General features: G+C 41.4%; 1 protein-coding gene across 1 annotated transcript in view; it reads right to left on the bottom strand.

The window, feature by feature from the left end:
• Positions 1-13,593, bottom strand: part of Heatr1 (HEAT repeat containing 1) — a 65,586-nt gene that overhangs the window by 1,856 nt on the left and 50,137 nt on the right. Inside the window, exons 30-43 of the mRNA XM_045151608.1 lie at positions 10,722-10,952; positions 9,872-9,998; positions 8,919-9,079; positions 6,750-6,796; positions 5,894-6,017; positions 5,129-5,269; positions 4,144-4,427; positions 3,344-3,494; positions 2,338-2,496; positions 2,080-2,214; positions 1,857-1,961; positions 1,606-1,774; positions 938-1,092; positions 352-510 (exon numbers count right to left, since the gene is read on the bottom strand). Coding sequence (XP_045007543.1) covers positions 352-510; positions 938-1,092; positions 1,606-1,774; positions 1,857-1,961; positions 2,080-2,214; positions 2,338-2,496; positions 3,344-3,494; positions 4,144-4,427; positions 5,129-5,269; positions 5,894-6,017; positions 6,750-6,796; positions 8,919-9,079; positions 9,872-9,998; positions 10,722-10,952 — 2,148 coding nt within the window. The remainder of the gene's footprint in view (positions 1-351; positions 511-937; positions 1,093-1,605; positions 1,775-1,856; positions 1,962-2,079; positions 2,215-2,337; positions 2,497-3,343; positions 3,495-4,143; positions 4,428-5,128; positions 5,270-5,893; positions 6,018-6,749; positions 6,797-8,918; positions 9,080-9,871; positions 9,999-10,721; positions 10,953-13,593) is intronic.

Raw genomic sequence — 13,593 nt, 5'->3', positions numbered from 1 at the left:
AGAGGCCCTGATACAACCATTCTCTCTCTCTCTGCCTCTCTCAAACAAACAAACAAAAAGAATAAGTAAAAGCAATTACTTTAGAAGCACAGTATTTGAGTTTTTACTATTGAGACAAGTATTTGGAAAATATTTTAATTTTTATGCCCAGTAGGTGGGAAGATGGTTATTTATAAGAGCCTGTCAGTAGAAATAAGAAATTCTTTCAAATTCTATAGAACCCAGCAGATCAGACCTCTGGTACTACAGGCCAGGCTCCCCCTATTGGTACACTGGGGTGACATGCATTACCAGGGGTGGACATTCAGAAACAGACACAAAGCTTCAGAGCTGGTCACCCACAACGCTCACCTTGGGGGAGGAGTCTCTTGTCTTTAGCAGAATCTGGTAGTTCAGAGGCTTCCATAGAGAATCATCTGCCATGGCCACAGAGAACTGAGCAATGCAAGGTACCAGGTAGTTTGTCACTCGCTCCTGGAACTGCTCTTCTCCTCCAAGCCTGTTTTCTAGCTGGAAAGAGTGAGGCAAGGGATGTGAATAGCATCACATTTTTCTTGTCTACTAACATTCCTGGTGTGTAAGTATTTTTCATGACATTATCAGGTTCAAAAAGTAGGTCCTATTCTATCTAATTCTCTCTTTAGGCCTACTTTCTTACCTTCTGGAACTCTAATAGGTACAGAGCCTAAACAACAGGCTTTCCCTCTGGAAGACCTTGAGGAGTACTTTCTGTGGGGATAGCCATGTCTGGGACATGCCTAGCAAGGCCCAGTTAAAATTATGTTTAACATACCTTCATATGGATAAATTGACCATGGGACCTTATGTCTTCCTTTTGGAAAATAAGTCTCACAAGCTGCTAACATTTAGCACCCAGGAAACCTACAAAGATGACCACGAGACTATCTTGGTGGCCAAGGACAGGCTGGAGAGTTACCTGATCCACCAAAGGCATCATCAAGGCTTCTGTTCTCTCTTTACTCATAAAATGCTGGGTGTCATACAGGAAGATCTTATATAAACAGTTCAAGATAAACTGCAACAGCAAGCAGCACTTCTCAGGGTCATGTTCAGAGTCAAAAAATGCTTCATCTGTAAATGGAGGAATAGTGAAAATGAAAGAAAAAAAATCACAATCTTCAGTTTTATAGGTGAACTCATATTAATTGCAATCAGAAAAGATTGAATGATCTAAAAATCATAAAAGCAAGGTAGAACATAAACGGATGGTCCTCATTGAGTGGGCTCATTTTATTACTTTAACTGATGGCACAGCAGTAGATGACAGGCCCATTCTAATTTGGAGACAGAACACAGGGCCTTACCCAGGCTAGGTAAGCGTTCTACTTGTGAGCTACACCCCTAGCTCATGTTTAATGTTGTAAAATTACCCCTCATAACTACTAAGACCCTCTTTATTCCTTCCCCTGAGTCAAATAATTTCTAACATTTTTCATTATGCTAGAATAACCAATAAGGTACATTCTTCCTTAGGCAGAGAAGTCAAGAATCCTTAAGTCTTCTGAGCACCAGGTTCTTTCACACTAATTGCTTGTGTAACATGTGCAGAGCAAGGGTACAGACTATTCTGAAGGAATTACCAACCTGTTTTGGAGATGTTAACCTGGTTCAAGGTGTCTGCAAAAGGCTTTACTAAATGGCCAGCAAACAGAGTGAAAAGACCTTTCAGTTTCTCTGCAATGTGGTTGGCCAGATTGTAAAATGTCAGCAGCCTGTCCTTTGGGGCATCTTCTGTCTTGGCCCAATCAAATAGCTAAAACCATAAGAGAATAGTAAGGTTACTTACTCATTCTGCCCCCACCATATGAGTAGAAGGGTCAGGAAGACAGCCTCACCTTGAAGAAGAGGGGTCTGAATGTGACCTCAGAGAGCTTCACCACCATGGCCACCAGACACTCAATGATATAACTCTCCGTCTTCCCAACTTCCTCCAGATCATCCTAAAAAGGGAACAGCTGGTTAGATGGAGTATGATGACTGCTGCTCAGTGAGATCTTCTCTGACGCTTGCACAGTTAGGAAGAGAACTCCAGGGCATGGAAAGTGAGGCCCAGTTCACCTCGGAGTGTTGCACTCGGAAGTCCAGGGCCTCCAGGAAGAAGGTGGTCAGCTGAGACTGATGAGACAAGAGCTCGTCCTTCTTCATCACCCCAATGTGCTCTTGCAAGATGCTCATGTACGGACCCATGTGATTCTACCAGACACAGGAAGAGACACATGGGTTTATTATTATTAGAGCTCAGTGCATCTCACAGGAAGAGAATAACTTCAATAAAGCTCTCCCCTCTCCAAAGACTAATCACCAATATGACCTCACCTTCCAGGTTTTCTGGATCTGCTTGAAAGTTTTGCTAATGGCTGGCAGGAAGACTCGAGGTGAGAGCCTAGTGGCTAGGGTCTTTTTAAGAGATGTGAGGCGGATGCTAGCCTGTGAGGCAGAACCCATTTCACTAGTGATTTTCACCAGATGAATCACCTATGGGAAAATTAAAAAAAATGACTGAGCCACTATGTATCATGCTGGCAATCACAAACTCACAGAAGGGCTCAGGGATGACATGAAATTGGCTCAAGAATTCTACTGCATTTCCATGCACACAGAATCACTTTCAAACAGATGCCTCTTCCAACTAGGAGCTAAGGATGAAGGCAAAAGGCGGGTCCAGCAGCACACAGAGCACTCAGCCTAATGGTTTTACTAGAGGGCAGGGACCCAAGGAGGATGGGAAGAGTTACTCTTCCTTGCTAAAACCAGCTGAGAGAGCACAGCCCGGGGCCCCTTTTGTGAGACAGTGACTGAGACTTTCAGCCCTGGCTGTCCTCAGTGACTGTTCAGTCATTTGCATCAAGACAGTCAAGGTTCCTCACCTCATACAAGGCAAGTGACCAGAGCAACAAAGCAATAACCAGAGCCAACAAGGGACTAACGTGTGGGCATTTTCAATCAGAAATGTCACCTGTCCTGTGTTCTGAACAGCAACCATTTACTTCTAAATTTGGGTTAAGAAGACCCTTCACACCAGAATCTCACAGACACACTAGTTTTCACACAAACAGCAGCCAACTTTACCTACCCATCCCCAGAGATTTCAGAGGAAAATAAAAGATATTCTGCACAAATTAGAAAAGACAAGCGCCCCACTAAAAGGGACCATTGTGTTAGTTCCATGATGAAGCAGAGGGACAATGGAAGACAAAAAGCATACAACTCTTCAGAAATAACAGTCCTACCTTAAATTAACACTTGAAGAATAGGATAAATACATGGGCAAGATTTCGCTTCTCCTGTTACTCCAGGTATCAAGTCGTGGTCACTAGCTTACCTGGGTTAGAACTGCTTCCACGTAGGGGCTGATGAAGTGGGGGAGAGTCTCAACAACCTTTTGCAGGGCAGCCAGGGCACTGAGCAGGCAGACCTCGCTGTGGATGAGCTCACTAGTGCTTTTCACAGCCATCAGCAGTGACGGCATTAAGCTGGCAAAAAAGAGCAAGGGCTTTTGAGGGGCTTCAAGCCTCAGAGACAACAGGAGAATCGAGCCCCAAAGAAAGCATGCCTGTTACAACACTATACCTATAACATACCAAACACTGCCTGCACATTTTACATGATTCAACACAAAGAATCTCAAGTGCACAGTGCTGACACAATTGTTAACAATAATCCGGTTTTTAAGTGACTAAACACATACATGTGAGGTGTCCGGACTGCATGTGCATGAAGCACAGCAAGCCCTGGCTACAGTAAGTCTGTGGGGTGGGTGGGCATGTCCTTGTATTAGAGGATGGCAGAGCTCTAACAGTAAATTTCTCATGGCTACACAGCTAACTCTGGTCAGAACCAAAGGCAGAGTCAAGAGCAGACACCTTCTATGGCTGCCTCTCAGGAAGTTATAACACTGTTTCCCAACCACAGCCACTCCATGGGGAGGAAGCACACCTTAGAGTGATGTGTCTAAGGGTACACAGCAATGCTACTTTTCAGTGAGAAGAGAAATCATCAATTCTTTATCAGGTCTACTTTCACTAGTTTCTGTAGGGGCCAAAAAGTAGTCCCCAAGGCATTCTCCTTCTTCCTCTGCATGGGGCTGTACTGGCTCCTGACCCAAGCCTTCAGCAGCATTACCTGGGAAGCTGAGGAATGGCCAGTGCTTCCAGGGTGGAGGTCACCTCCGCTATGCACAGCAGGGCACTCCCCAGGACATTCTTCTCTTCCTTTCTCTCCGGAGAAATCAAATCCACTGCAGTGTTGAGCACTGGTACAAAAGCCTCTCGGTTTTCTGCACCAAAATTCTTGCATAAAAGCTTTAGGGTATACAGAGCTGTCTGTCTGTTTATCGCCTGTTCTTCTGTCTCCTTATGCTGCACAATGGTCAAAAGCACTGGAACCAGTTTCAGGAAGCGGTAAACCTGAACAGGATAGCGAACATACCCACATAATCAGTGCCACGAGAACCACCAGCCCCCCTTCCCATCTTCCCTGGAAGTCAGACTAAAGAATCCCAAGCCACATTATCATACTCAGTTGTTTTCCACTTGCTTTTTTCCTCCCAGGTACTAGGGAATGAAGCTTGGGCCTACCTCATGCCAAGCAAGTACTCTGCCACTGAGCTAAAGCCAGCTATTACTTTGTAGTTTTGAGATAGGGTCTTACCAAGTTACTCAGAATGGCTTTGAACTCACTATATAGCCCAGGCAAATCTTGAACTTGGTATATTCCTGCCTTGGTGGCACAGACCTATAATCCTAGCTATTCAGTCTCCTGGCTCCATCTGCATTTTTTAACCACTGAAAGAAACGTGTGCTCTCTGACCAACTTCTGATCCATATACTGCACTCCCATATGAAAAGGAGGCTAAATTATGCTACAGCCACAGCAATGGACGGCCTAGAGAAAGAAGGATATACTATTAGGCTGTATTTCATCCTAACAGCTCCCACAAAACATCTATACCATTAGAATTAACATTCCATTTCATGCATACACATCACATCGACATTCATATACTAATATCCTTCAGTTTTAAATGGTAGCATTGCAGAAACTTCAGGGAGCTAAATGTGCCTCTGTACTAAGCAAACGGAAGGATCTACACCATGTTTCCACCCACCGTTTTCCTCTTCCAGGAGGTGTTCTGCTGCAGCTTGTTATTCAAAAGATCCAGGGCTTTCCTGCGCACTGACGGCAGGGGATTGCCCACCAGCCCAATAATCACAGTGACAAATGTTTCTATGGGTAGCAAGGCATTCACCTATACAGAAGTTTGCATTTAACACATACAAAAGAGAGAGAGAGAAAAAGAGAGAAACATCAGCTCTGAGTAAGACTCTGACAGACATTTTTTAAATTGGTTTTGAGAGTTTATGTCATTACATAAGCCAGGTCAGTCTTGAATTTGTATCCTGCTGTCTCAACCTCCTGAGTTCTGGGATAACAGACATGCACCACTATGCCTGTCTTCTACCTTTATTTATTATAAACCACTAGGTGTCAGACATGTTCATACACACTTTCCTACAATAATTTTGCAACTAGTCCATTACTAACTACAATTTATTTAAAAAAACAAGTAAATAATTGTAGGTCCTGTACTTAAAAATAATCCCAATTTGAAAGCCAATGGTTTATCTAGTTTGTCTAATTGGTATTTTTATTTTATCCCACCTCGATAAGTTGGAACATCATACATTACATGACTGAAGAGTCATCACATTTACTGAGGCCCATGTTCTAGAGCCAGATGCACAAAGTGGTACATGAATCTGGAGCAGATGGAGGCCCTGGTATGCCAATTCTCTCTGCTTATAAATAAATAAATTCAAAAAAAGATATTGCTAAATTTATTCCTAAAACAAAACTTTAAGTTAAAACATACCTTATCCAGCATGTCATAAGCTTTGCTAAGCAGTGCTCGCCAAAACTTCACAGTCAACTTGTCTGCATTTTTTTCCATAGACTGTGCTACAGTGTTGATATATCCAAGGACTGTCTCTAGGAACCTAAAACACAGGAGGTGTCTCAGCAGCAGCTGACATGTGTTTTTCACATGTGTGTGTTCCATGTTTATTTAAAGGTGTACATGCATGTGGAGACCACAGGACAACTGTCTGTCTACCTTCGTTGAGAAAAAGTCTCTAAGGGGCATGGAACTCACCAAGTAGGCTAACTGGCTAGGCAGCAGGCCCCTTTGCTTCCTCAGGGCTGGCAGTATAAGCACGTAACACTATGCCTAGCGTTTGGGTTCTGGGTTTGAACAGACACTCTCTGACTGAGCTGTTTTCCCAGCCCCTGACAGCATTTAAAGAACATAAGCCTTCCTTTCTCCCTCCTCCATTTAGAAAAGGCAATTTAGTAATTTTGTCCCATATTATCTCAAAAGTTACATGGAAGGAAAGGAAATGATAAGGGATTATCACCAGAGAAAATCTACTAGGAAATACCCAGAGGCCTCTATCCAGAAGGACCTTTGCTCTGGGTTGGCAGCATGCTAACTGTAACATGATTTTGTAAGCATGGCTTATTCTTAGTATTGAAGGGGAAAAAAGCAAATGCACAGATTTAGTTTCAAGTGGCCGAGACAAAAATGTCTGCAGTGAGAATGACAAGGTAAGTGTATAAAAAGCTTCAGTGATCATGGTGTAGAGTATCTGAACATTGTATTCATCCAGTTCCTGTGCAAATTTCAACATATTTCCAGAAAATGTAACAAAAAAAGAAAGAAAGAAACATACCTTTGTTCAAGGCCTTTTAAAATTTTAGGACCACCACTTTCAACCACCTAGGAGTTAAAGAAGTCTGTTAGAACAGCATGGATACTGGCCATGAAGGCATCTGAAGTAGACTAAAGAACCTCAGAGGATTCCCACAAACCAACCACCGAAACTGACAGCTTGTCCTCTGCAGGCAGTAGTAATTCTTCCTCTCTAACTGCATGTGCACTATCCACAAAGATTCAGGAAAAGACAGCAAATAGCAAGGATCAGGTGCCACCACCTACTCACTTGTACAAGAGGCTGACTTGTTAAGTTTGCACAGACCAGGTCCAAAGCTGGCCATTATGGAAAACAGTTGTGAAACCCAATTGCTCCCTGGCCTATCCTCCCATCACCCCAGATCACCCAAAGACAACTTAAATCTGCCATAAAAGGTTTCCAAACAGCACATCTTCAGATTTTCCTGGTAACATTTTATTTTTTGAGGCTTGTACAGAGGACTTACACTGCTCTAGATGCTTCAGCCAGCAGTGTTTGTATGTATCACTTACTATATCCACTTCCCTCTCTTGCTTGATGCCTAATTTGGGCTCATTTTTTCCTTTCATAGACTGAGTATTCTTATCTGGAATACTTGGGAACAGAAGAGTTTCAAATTGCAGATGTTTTTATGATTTGGGAATATTTACATATGAATAATGAGATATAAGCACAAACACAAGTCTAAGTGTGAAACTACATCTTATTACCATATAGCCTGAAGTGAATTTCATATAGTACTTTCAATTTTCAGTGTGCTTGTGCTGCCACATGAGGTCAGGTATAGAATTTTCTACTCATGGTATCATAAGTACTCAAAAGTTTTGGATTTTGGAATATTTGGGATGTCAGACTGGGGATGCTCACTTGTACTCACATGCTTAAGAACATTTTTATAAGTCTTTCAAGCACCTGGGCAAAATCTGATGGGAGTACATGCCTCACAAAGCATCTACTTACTCTGTGACTATAAAGGAATCTGCCAAGTGTTTTATGAAGTAGCTTTCTTGAGAGAGACCATTACCACATCAATTTCTATCAGCAAGTTTGTAAAGCTGATTATTAGTTCTAAGGAGTTTGCTAACTCTTTCTGATAATAGCCAGCACCTTTGTTCTCGACTTCAGGAAGAACACCAGTATTTCATCACTGACTAGGAAGTAAACTTACAAGCTTCTAAGAAATACCTTTACCAAGCTGAAGCAATGCCCATCTGCCTTGTACTGTTGAGACTATTATTTTTTCTCATGTTATGCATGAATATTTCAATGTAACAAGCATGATAATTATGTGGCATCCTTAATCAGACATTCTAATGTTAAATAAACATTTGTGTGTGCCTGGTTCTAGTTCTTTCTCTTTTCTCTACCTAACTGAACTTTAACACAAACAAGAATTCACCAACCACTCATGCAGAGATTACCATATGTTCAAGCAAAGCTATAGCCCTACAACCAGCATCCAGAAAGCCCTCCCAACCTGTATCCTGTTAATACCTCCCTCCTCCCCAAAAATAAGGTATTTTTTTTTTTTTTCTTTTCTTTTCTTTTTTTTTTTTTTTTTTTTTTTTTGAGGTAGGGTCTCACTCTAGCCGAGGCTGACCTGGAATTCACTTATCTCAGGCTGGCCTCAAACTCACAGTGATCCTCCTACGTCTGCCTCCCAAGTGCTGGGATTAAAAGCATGCGCCACCAATGTCATTTTTAAAACCATAAATTCCTTTGCATGTTTCTGAACTTTATATGGCCTGAAATCTGGTATGTATTCTCTTGTGCATGGCCTCTTTTCCTATGGTCTGAGATTCTTCAGGTGGCTGTGATATACACCCACTGTCACTTAGGATTTGACCATTTATGCACTCTACTGACAAACACCTGGGCAGTTACCAGTTTTGAGCTGCCACAAATACGATCCTAAGCATTCCTGTGGATGACTAGTGGTATGCATGATGGGTCTAAACCTGAGAATAAAGTTACTGCTTATATTCTCAAATTTGGTGGACAGCACCCAAATGGTCTTCATGGAAACATAGTGTTTTACGCCATCTTTCAAGGTATGTCTCATCTTTTCATGAGAAATTTATCACAGTTCCTTTAAAAAAAAGCAATGTTATTTTATCATAAACACTTTTAAAGAACATATCACATCACCTTTTTGAGGAACAGATTGGAAGCCAGGAGCTGGGCCATGAAGGACACCGACAAAAACTTAAAATGACGTAGCTGCTTGCTAGTATGCGTGTCTACATTAAAAACTGGCAGCATTTCTTCTTGGGTCTCACTCTTGCTAGCCACTGTCTTGGTAGTGGTTTCTGAAAAATACCAGCAAAACAAATGACTCTTCCCCATCTTCAACCTAACTCCTCAGCATAATAAGCTTTCAGGGACAGCCTGGTGAGCAGGATGCATTTCAGAAATGTGTTCAGCTAGGACACCAAACTTTTGCTCTTCCAAAACAGTGATAGAAGTACATTCACCAAAAACCACCTACCTCACAGGCCCACATACCCACAGAACAGGGTATGTCTGTCAAAAGAGAAACTACAGCTGGGCATGGTGGTGCACACCTTTAATCCCAGCACTCAGGAGGCAGAGGTAGGAGGATCGCTATGAGTTCAAGGCCATCCTGAGACTACATAGTCAATTCCAGGTCAGCCTGGGCTAGAGTGACAGACTACCTTGAAAAAACAAAACAAAACAAAACAAAAAAAAAAGAAAGAAAGAAACAAAATAAAGTACAACAAAACAAGGCACTACACAGTAAAATGGGAGATACATTCCAGGGGTCTGGATTGAGTGCCTAAGGCTTAGGGGCATTTACTTGACTGACCACAGTCTGCATGAGGACACCCACAAGGCTTATTTCAAAGTTGGAAAAATAGTATCTTAGAACTTCACATCTCAGAAACAGGACTGCTTATCTAGATAGAGCTAATATAAATAGTACTGGAGGTACAATAGTCAGGGATCTATGGTGGGCCACTTAAAGACCACCATCCTAGCCCTCCTATACATATGTGCTAGTGTTCCAAGGACAGCTGCACTCCTTTCTGCTTCTTTTCAGCTCTCAGATTAGACAGCAACAGCACTGAACTCGTGCTTACCTTCTTTTTCCTCTGGCAGCTTTATTAAATATTGAAGAACAGTCATCAAGCTTTGGATTTGATGCTGCACACTGAATTCACAACAGACTGAAATCCAGAATTCTGTATCTTCCTCTAATATAGCATCCTGTTTGAGAGAATGAGAAGAAGTTAACAAAACTGGGCCTAACAAGTACATTGGTAAGTGCATATAAAACTCAAAACACATCTGTCAGCACAACAATCGTATGTGGTTTTTCTTATGGTCATCATCAGAGGAGCTAAATTGTGAGCTCCTTTAAAATAGCCTTTTACTGGATGCACAGGAGCCTAGGACACCATGCAGTAAGATACAGAGGAACTTGATATGTGTGTGTGTGTGTGTCTTTACTTAGAGTAGGTATACATCTTTTGAGCTTAAAATGGAAATACCCAGTGGGTCATTCCACTGTTTCTCAGAAAAGGCCAATCTTGGGCTACAGATGGCTAAGCAATTAGAACAAAAATGACCTGGGTCTGATTCCCTAGAACATACATAAAGCCAGAGACAAAAAGTGGCACATAGGTCTGTAGTACCTATTTTCAGTGGCAGGAGACCCTAGTGTACCCATAGTTTTTCTCTTTCTCCTTGCAAATAAATAAATTAGATAAATACAAAAATATTTTTTTTAAAAAGAAAAAAAAAGCCAATCTTCAGAAGATGTTTTGAGAGTACTGAAGAAAGCTTAAAGAATGTCAAAACATTCTTTTAGAAGGTTCTGGCAAACACTATTAAATCATGCATTGCCCAGCCCATGTTTATATGCAACAATATCACAAAGTCTGTAAAATGCCACCCTTTCCTCCCTGTCACCCCACCCAATAATCTAACCTTTTCTCCATAGGCAGCTGCCAACACTGTTTTAGTGACATACTGTTCAAAAAGCAGGACAAGGAGTACCCAGAGGAATTTTTCTGCACCCAGAGTGTCAACAAGCTGCACAAGAATGGGAAGGCGTCTGTGCTCTGGAACATGTGGGAGAGCATCCACAAACACACCGATTATTTTTGCCACAATTTCTTCAACATTTCTGGTGACTTCTATGGAGTCTCCATGGTCAGACTGCAGAAGAGCAAGCAGGGACATGAACAGGCATAAATAATCCTACTCAAAACTTCCTTGTGGGGGACAAGATCAGGCCTTCAAATGCCTTCAAGTTACCCAAAGAATAATAAAGTCCAATCAATATGTAGGCAACTCTGTCGTTGCCTGCACAATACTGGGCCAATCAACATTCTGTCATGCATGGAGATGTGCTCAAGATCCACAGCTCTCTGTGAGGAGTTATTAGCAGCTAATGGTTGCTGAGAAAGCAGAAGACATGTCTTAAAATGGTATGACCACTGGCATACTGCATGAGCCCCCACCCATGCTTATGCCAATTAAACTCAATGGGTCTCACAAACACTATAAAAAAAGACATCAAAGTAAAAGAGAGGAGGGACTTCCAGTTAAGATGGCTGCATAGGAGTCACACCAACCCAGCCTAGAGAGGGATTTGAGCAAAATCATTGCAAAATACACCCTGTCTGAAAAGTGAAGGTGTACAGGTTTTGATCGGCCATAGGAGGGAAGCAGGAGAGACCAAGATCAATGAGAAAGGAGGAAATTGGCCAGAATCCCATTGAGGAGCTTGCGGACCCAGACCAAATCCACATGCCTGCCTGGCATCCAGCTGCAGGAGCAGAGACCAAACAAGGGGATTTTCCAACCTTATCAGCCTCCTTGAAAAATCAAGAAATCTGAAGGGGAGACAGCAGAAGAGCTACTGAAGGAGACACAGGCTGGACCAGCTGAATAGTTCAAGGACAACTGCAGGCTTCCTGCACTCTCCTATGCCCCAACCTACAGAACCGCAACCTTCCAGAGAACACATTCAGCTCCTGGCAGCAGAGCATCCAGCACAGATGATCAGAGCACCCGGTGCACAGCACAACACAGGGCAGGTTACATATTCTTGGTTGGCTTTATCATTCTCAATTAAGTTGTAGTTGGGTGTTGACTATTGTTGCCTTTGGTGCTTTCAGGTTCATAGGGCCCTTGTCTTTTTCTTCTGTCATTATTGGGGGCAGGATCTGATTCAGACCCAAGCTGACCTGGAACCCATTTCAGAACAGAAATCTCAACCTCCCAGCTGACAGGATTAAGGGTGCAGAGCAACACACAATACCCTTAGGGATTTTGGCTTTATAAGGTTACATCCATTTGTTTCAACCCCCACAATTGCATCATATCTGTGCTGGTTTTTATTGAACATATATATTGCTCAAATGAAGTTTAGAAATTGCCAGTAAATTGCTCCACCCAGCCCACTAGAATACTTGAAATAGCATGAAAACTCAATACCTAGAATTACTTCTGTGGTTGGACCAGAGTACAAGAGCTACACTTGGTCCAGCAAACTCCTACTCTGAAGGTACATAAAGTTGGATTTCCAAATCTAAAAGCACTGTAGATAATTAGAAAACCCAAGCATCAAATCAACTCAGGTACTAAATGATGTCATGGAACAGATGGATTTAACAGATAGCTACAGAACATTCCATCCAAATGCTGCAGAATATACATTTTTCTCAGCAGCACATGGAACACAGAAGTAAACAATATACTGCTTCACCTTAAGGCCTTGGAAAAAGAAGAAAAAGGCAAACCAAAAAAATCAGTAGATGGGAAGAAATAATAAAGATTAGGGTAGAAATTAAAGAAACAGAATCCAAAAAATATACAAAAAAAAAAATCAATGAAACAAAGAGTTGGTTCTTTGAAAGGATAAAGAAGATTGATAAACCTTAGCAAATCTGATCAGAACAAAGAAACAAAATTAATAAAATTACAGATGAAAAAGGTACCATTACAACAGATACCAAAGAAATTCAGAAAATCATAAGGACATACTTTAAGAATATATATCATCTAAATTTGAAAATCTGAAAGAAATGGATGATTTGCTTGATTCATATGACCTACCAAAATTAAATCAAGATGAGATAAACAAATTAAATAGACCTAAAACAAGTATGGAGATCCAAACAACTATAAAGTCTCCCAACTAAGAAAAGGATTCACTGGTGAATTTTCCAGACCTTCATGGAAGAACTAACACTACTGCTTCTCAAACTTTTCCATAAAATAGAATTTTCCCAAACTCCTACAAAGCCAGCATCACCCTGATACCAAAATTAGACAAAGACAGAACAAAAAAAGTACAGACCAATCAACCTCATGAACATAGATGCAAAAATTCTGAGCAAAATATTGAAAAACAGAATATACCAGAGGGCTAGAGGGATGGCTTTAGTGGTTAAGACACTTGCCTAAAAAGGCAAAGGACCCAGGTTTGATTCCTAGGACCCACATAAGCCAGATGTGCAAGGTGGCACATGTGTCTGGAGTTCATTTGCAGAGGCTGGAGGCACTGGTAAAAATAGAAATAATAATAATAAAAAAGAATTTATCAGATTATTTGCTCTGACCAAGTAGGTTTTATCCTACAGATGCAGTGATGGCTCAACATATGTAAATCAATAAATGTCATATACTATATAAATGGACTGAAGGACAAAAATCACATGATCATCTCAACAGATGCAGAAAAGGCATTTGACAAAATCCAACATCCCTTCATGGTAAAGTCCTATGGAAATTAGGAATAGAAGAAACATATCTCAACATAATAAAAGCTATTTATGACAAACCTACAGCC

This window comes from Jaculus jaculus, chromosome 6 (genome assembly GCF_020740685.1).
Source record: "Jaculus jaculus isolate mJacJac1 chromosome 6, mJacJac1.mat.Y.cur, whole genome shotgun sequence".
NCBI classification, from domain to species: domain Eukaryota; kingdom Metazoa; phylum Chordata; class Mammalia; order Rodentia; family Dipodidae; genus Jaculus; species Jaculus jaculus.
The sequence above is the reverse complement of the archived record's forward strand: the minus strand, read 5'-3'. Positions and strand labels throughout refer to the sequence as shown.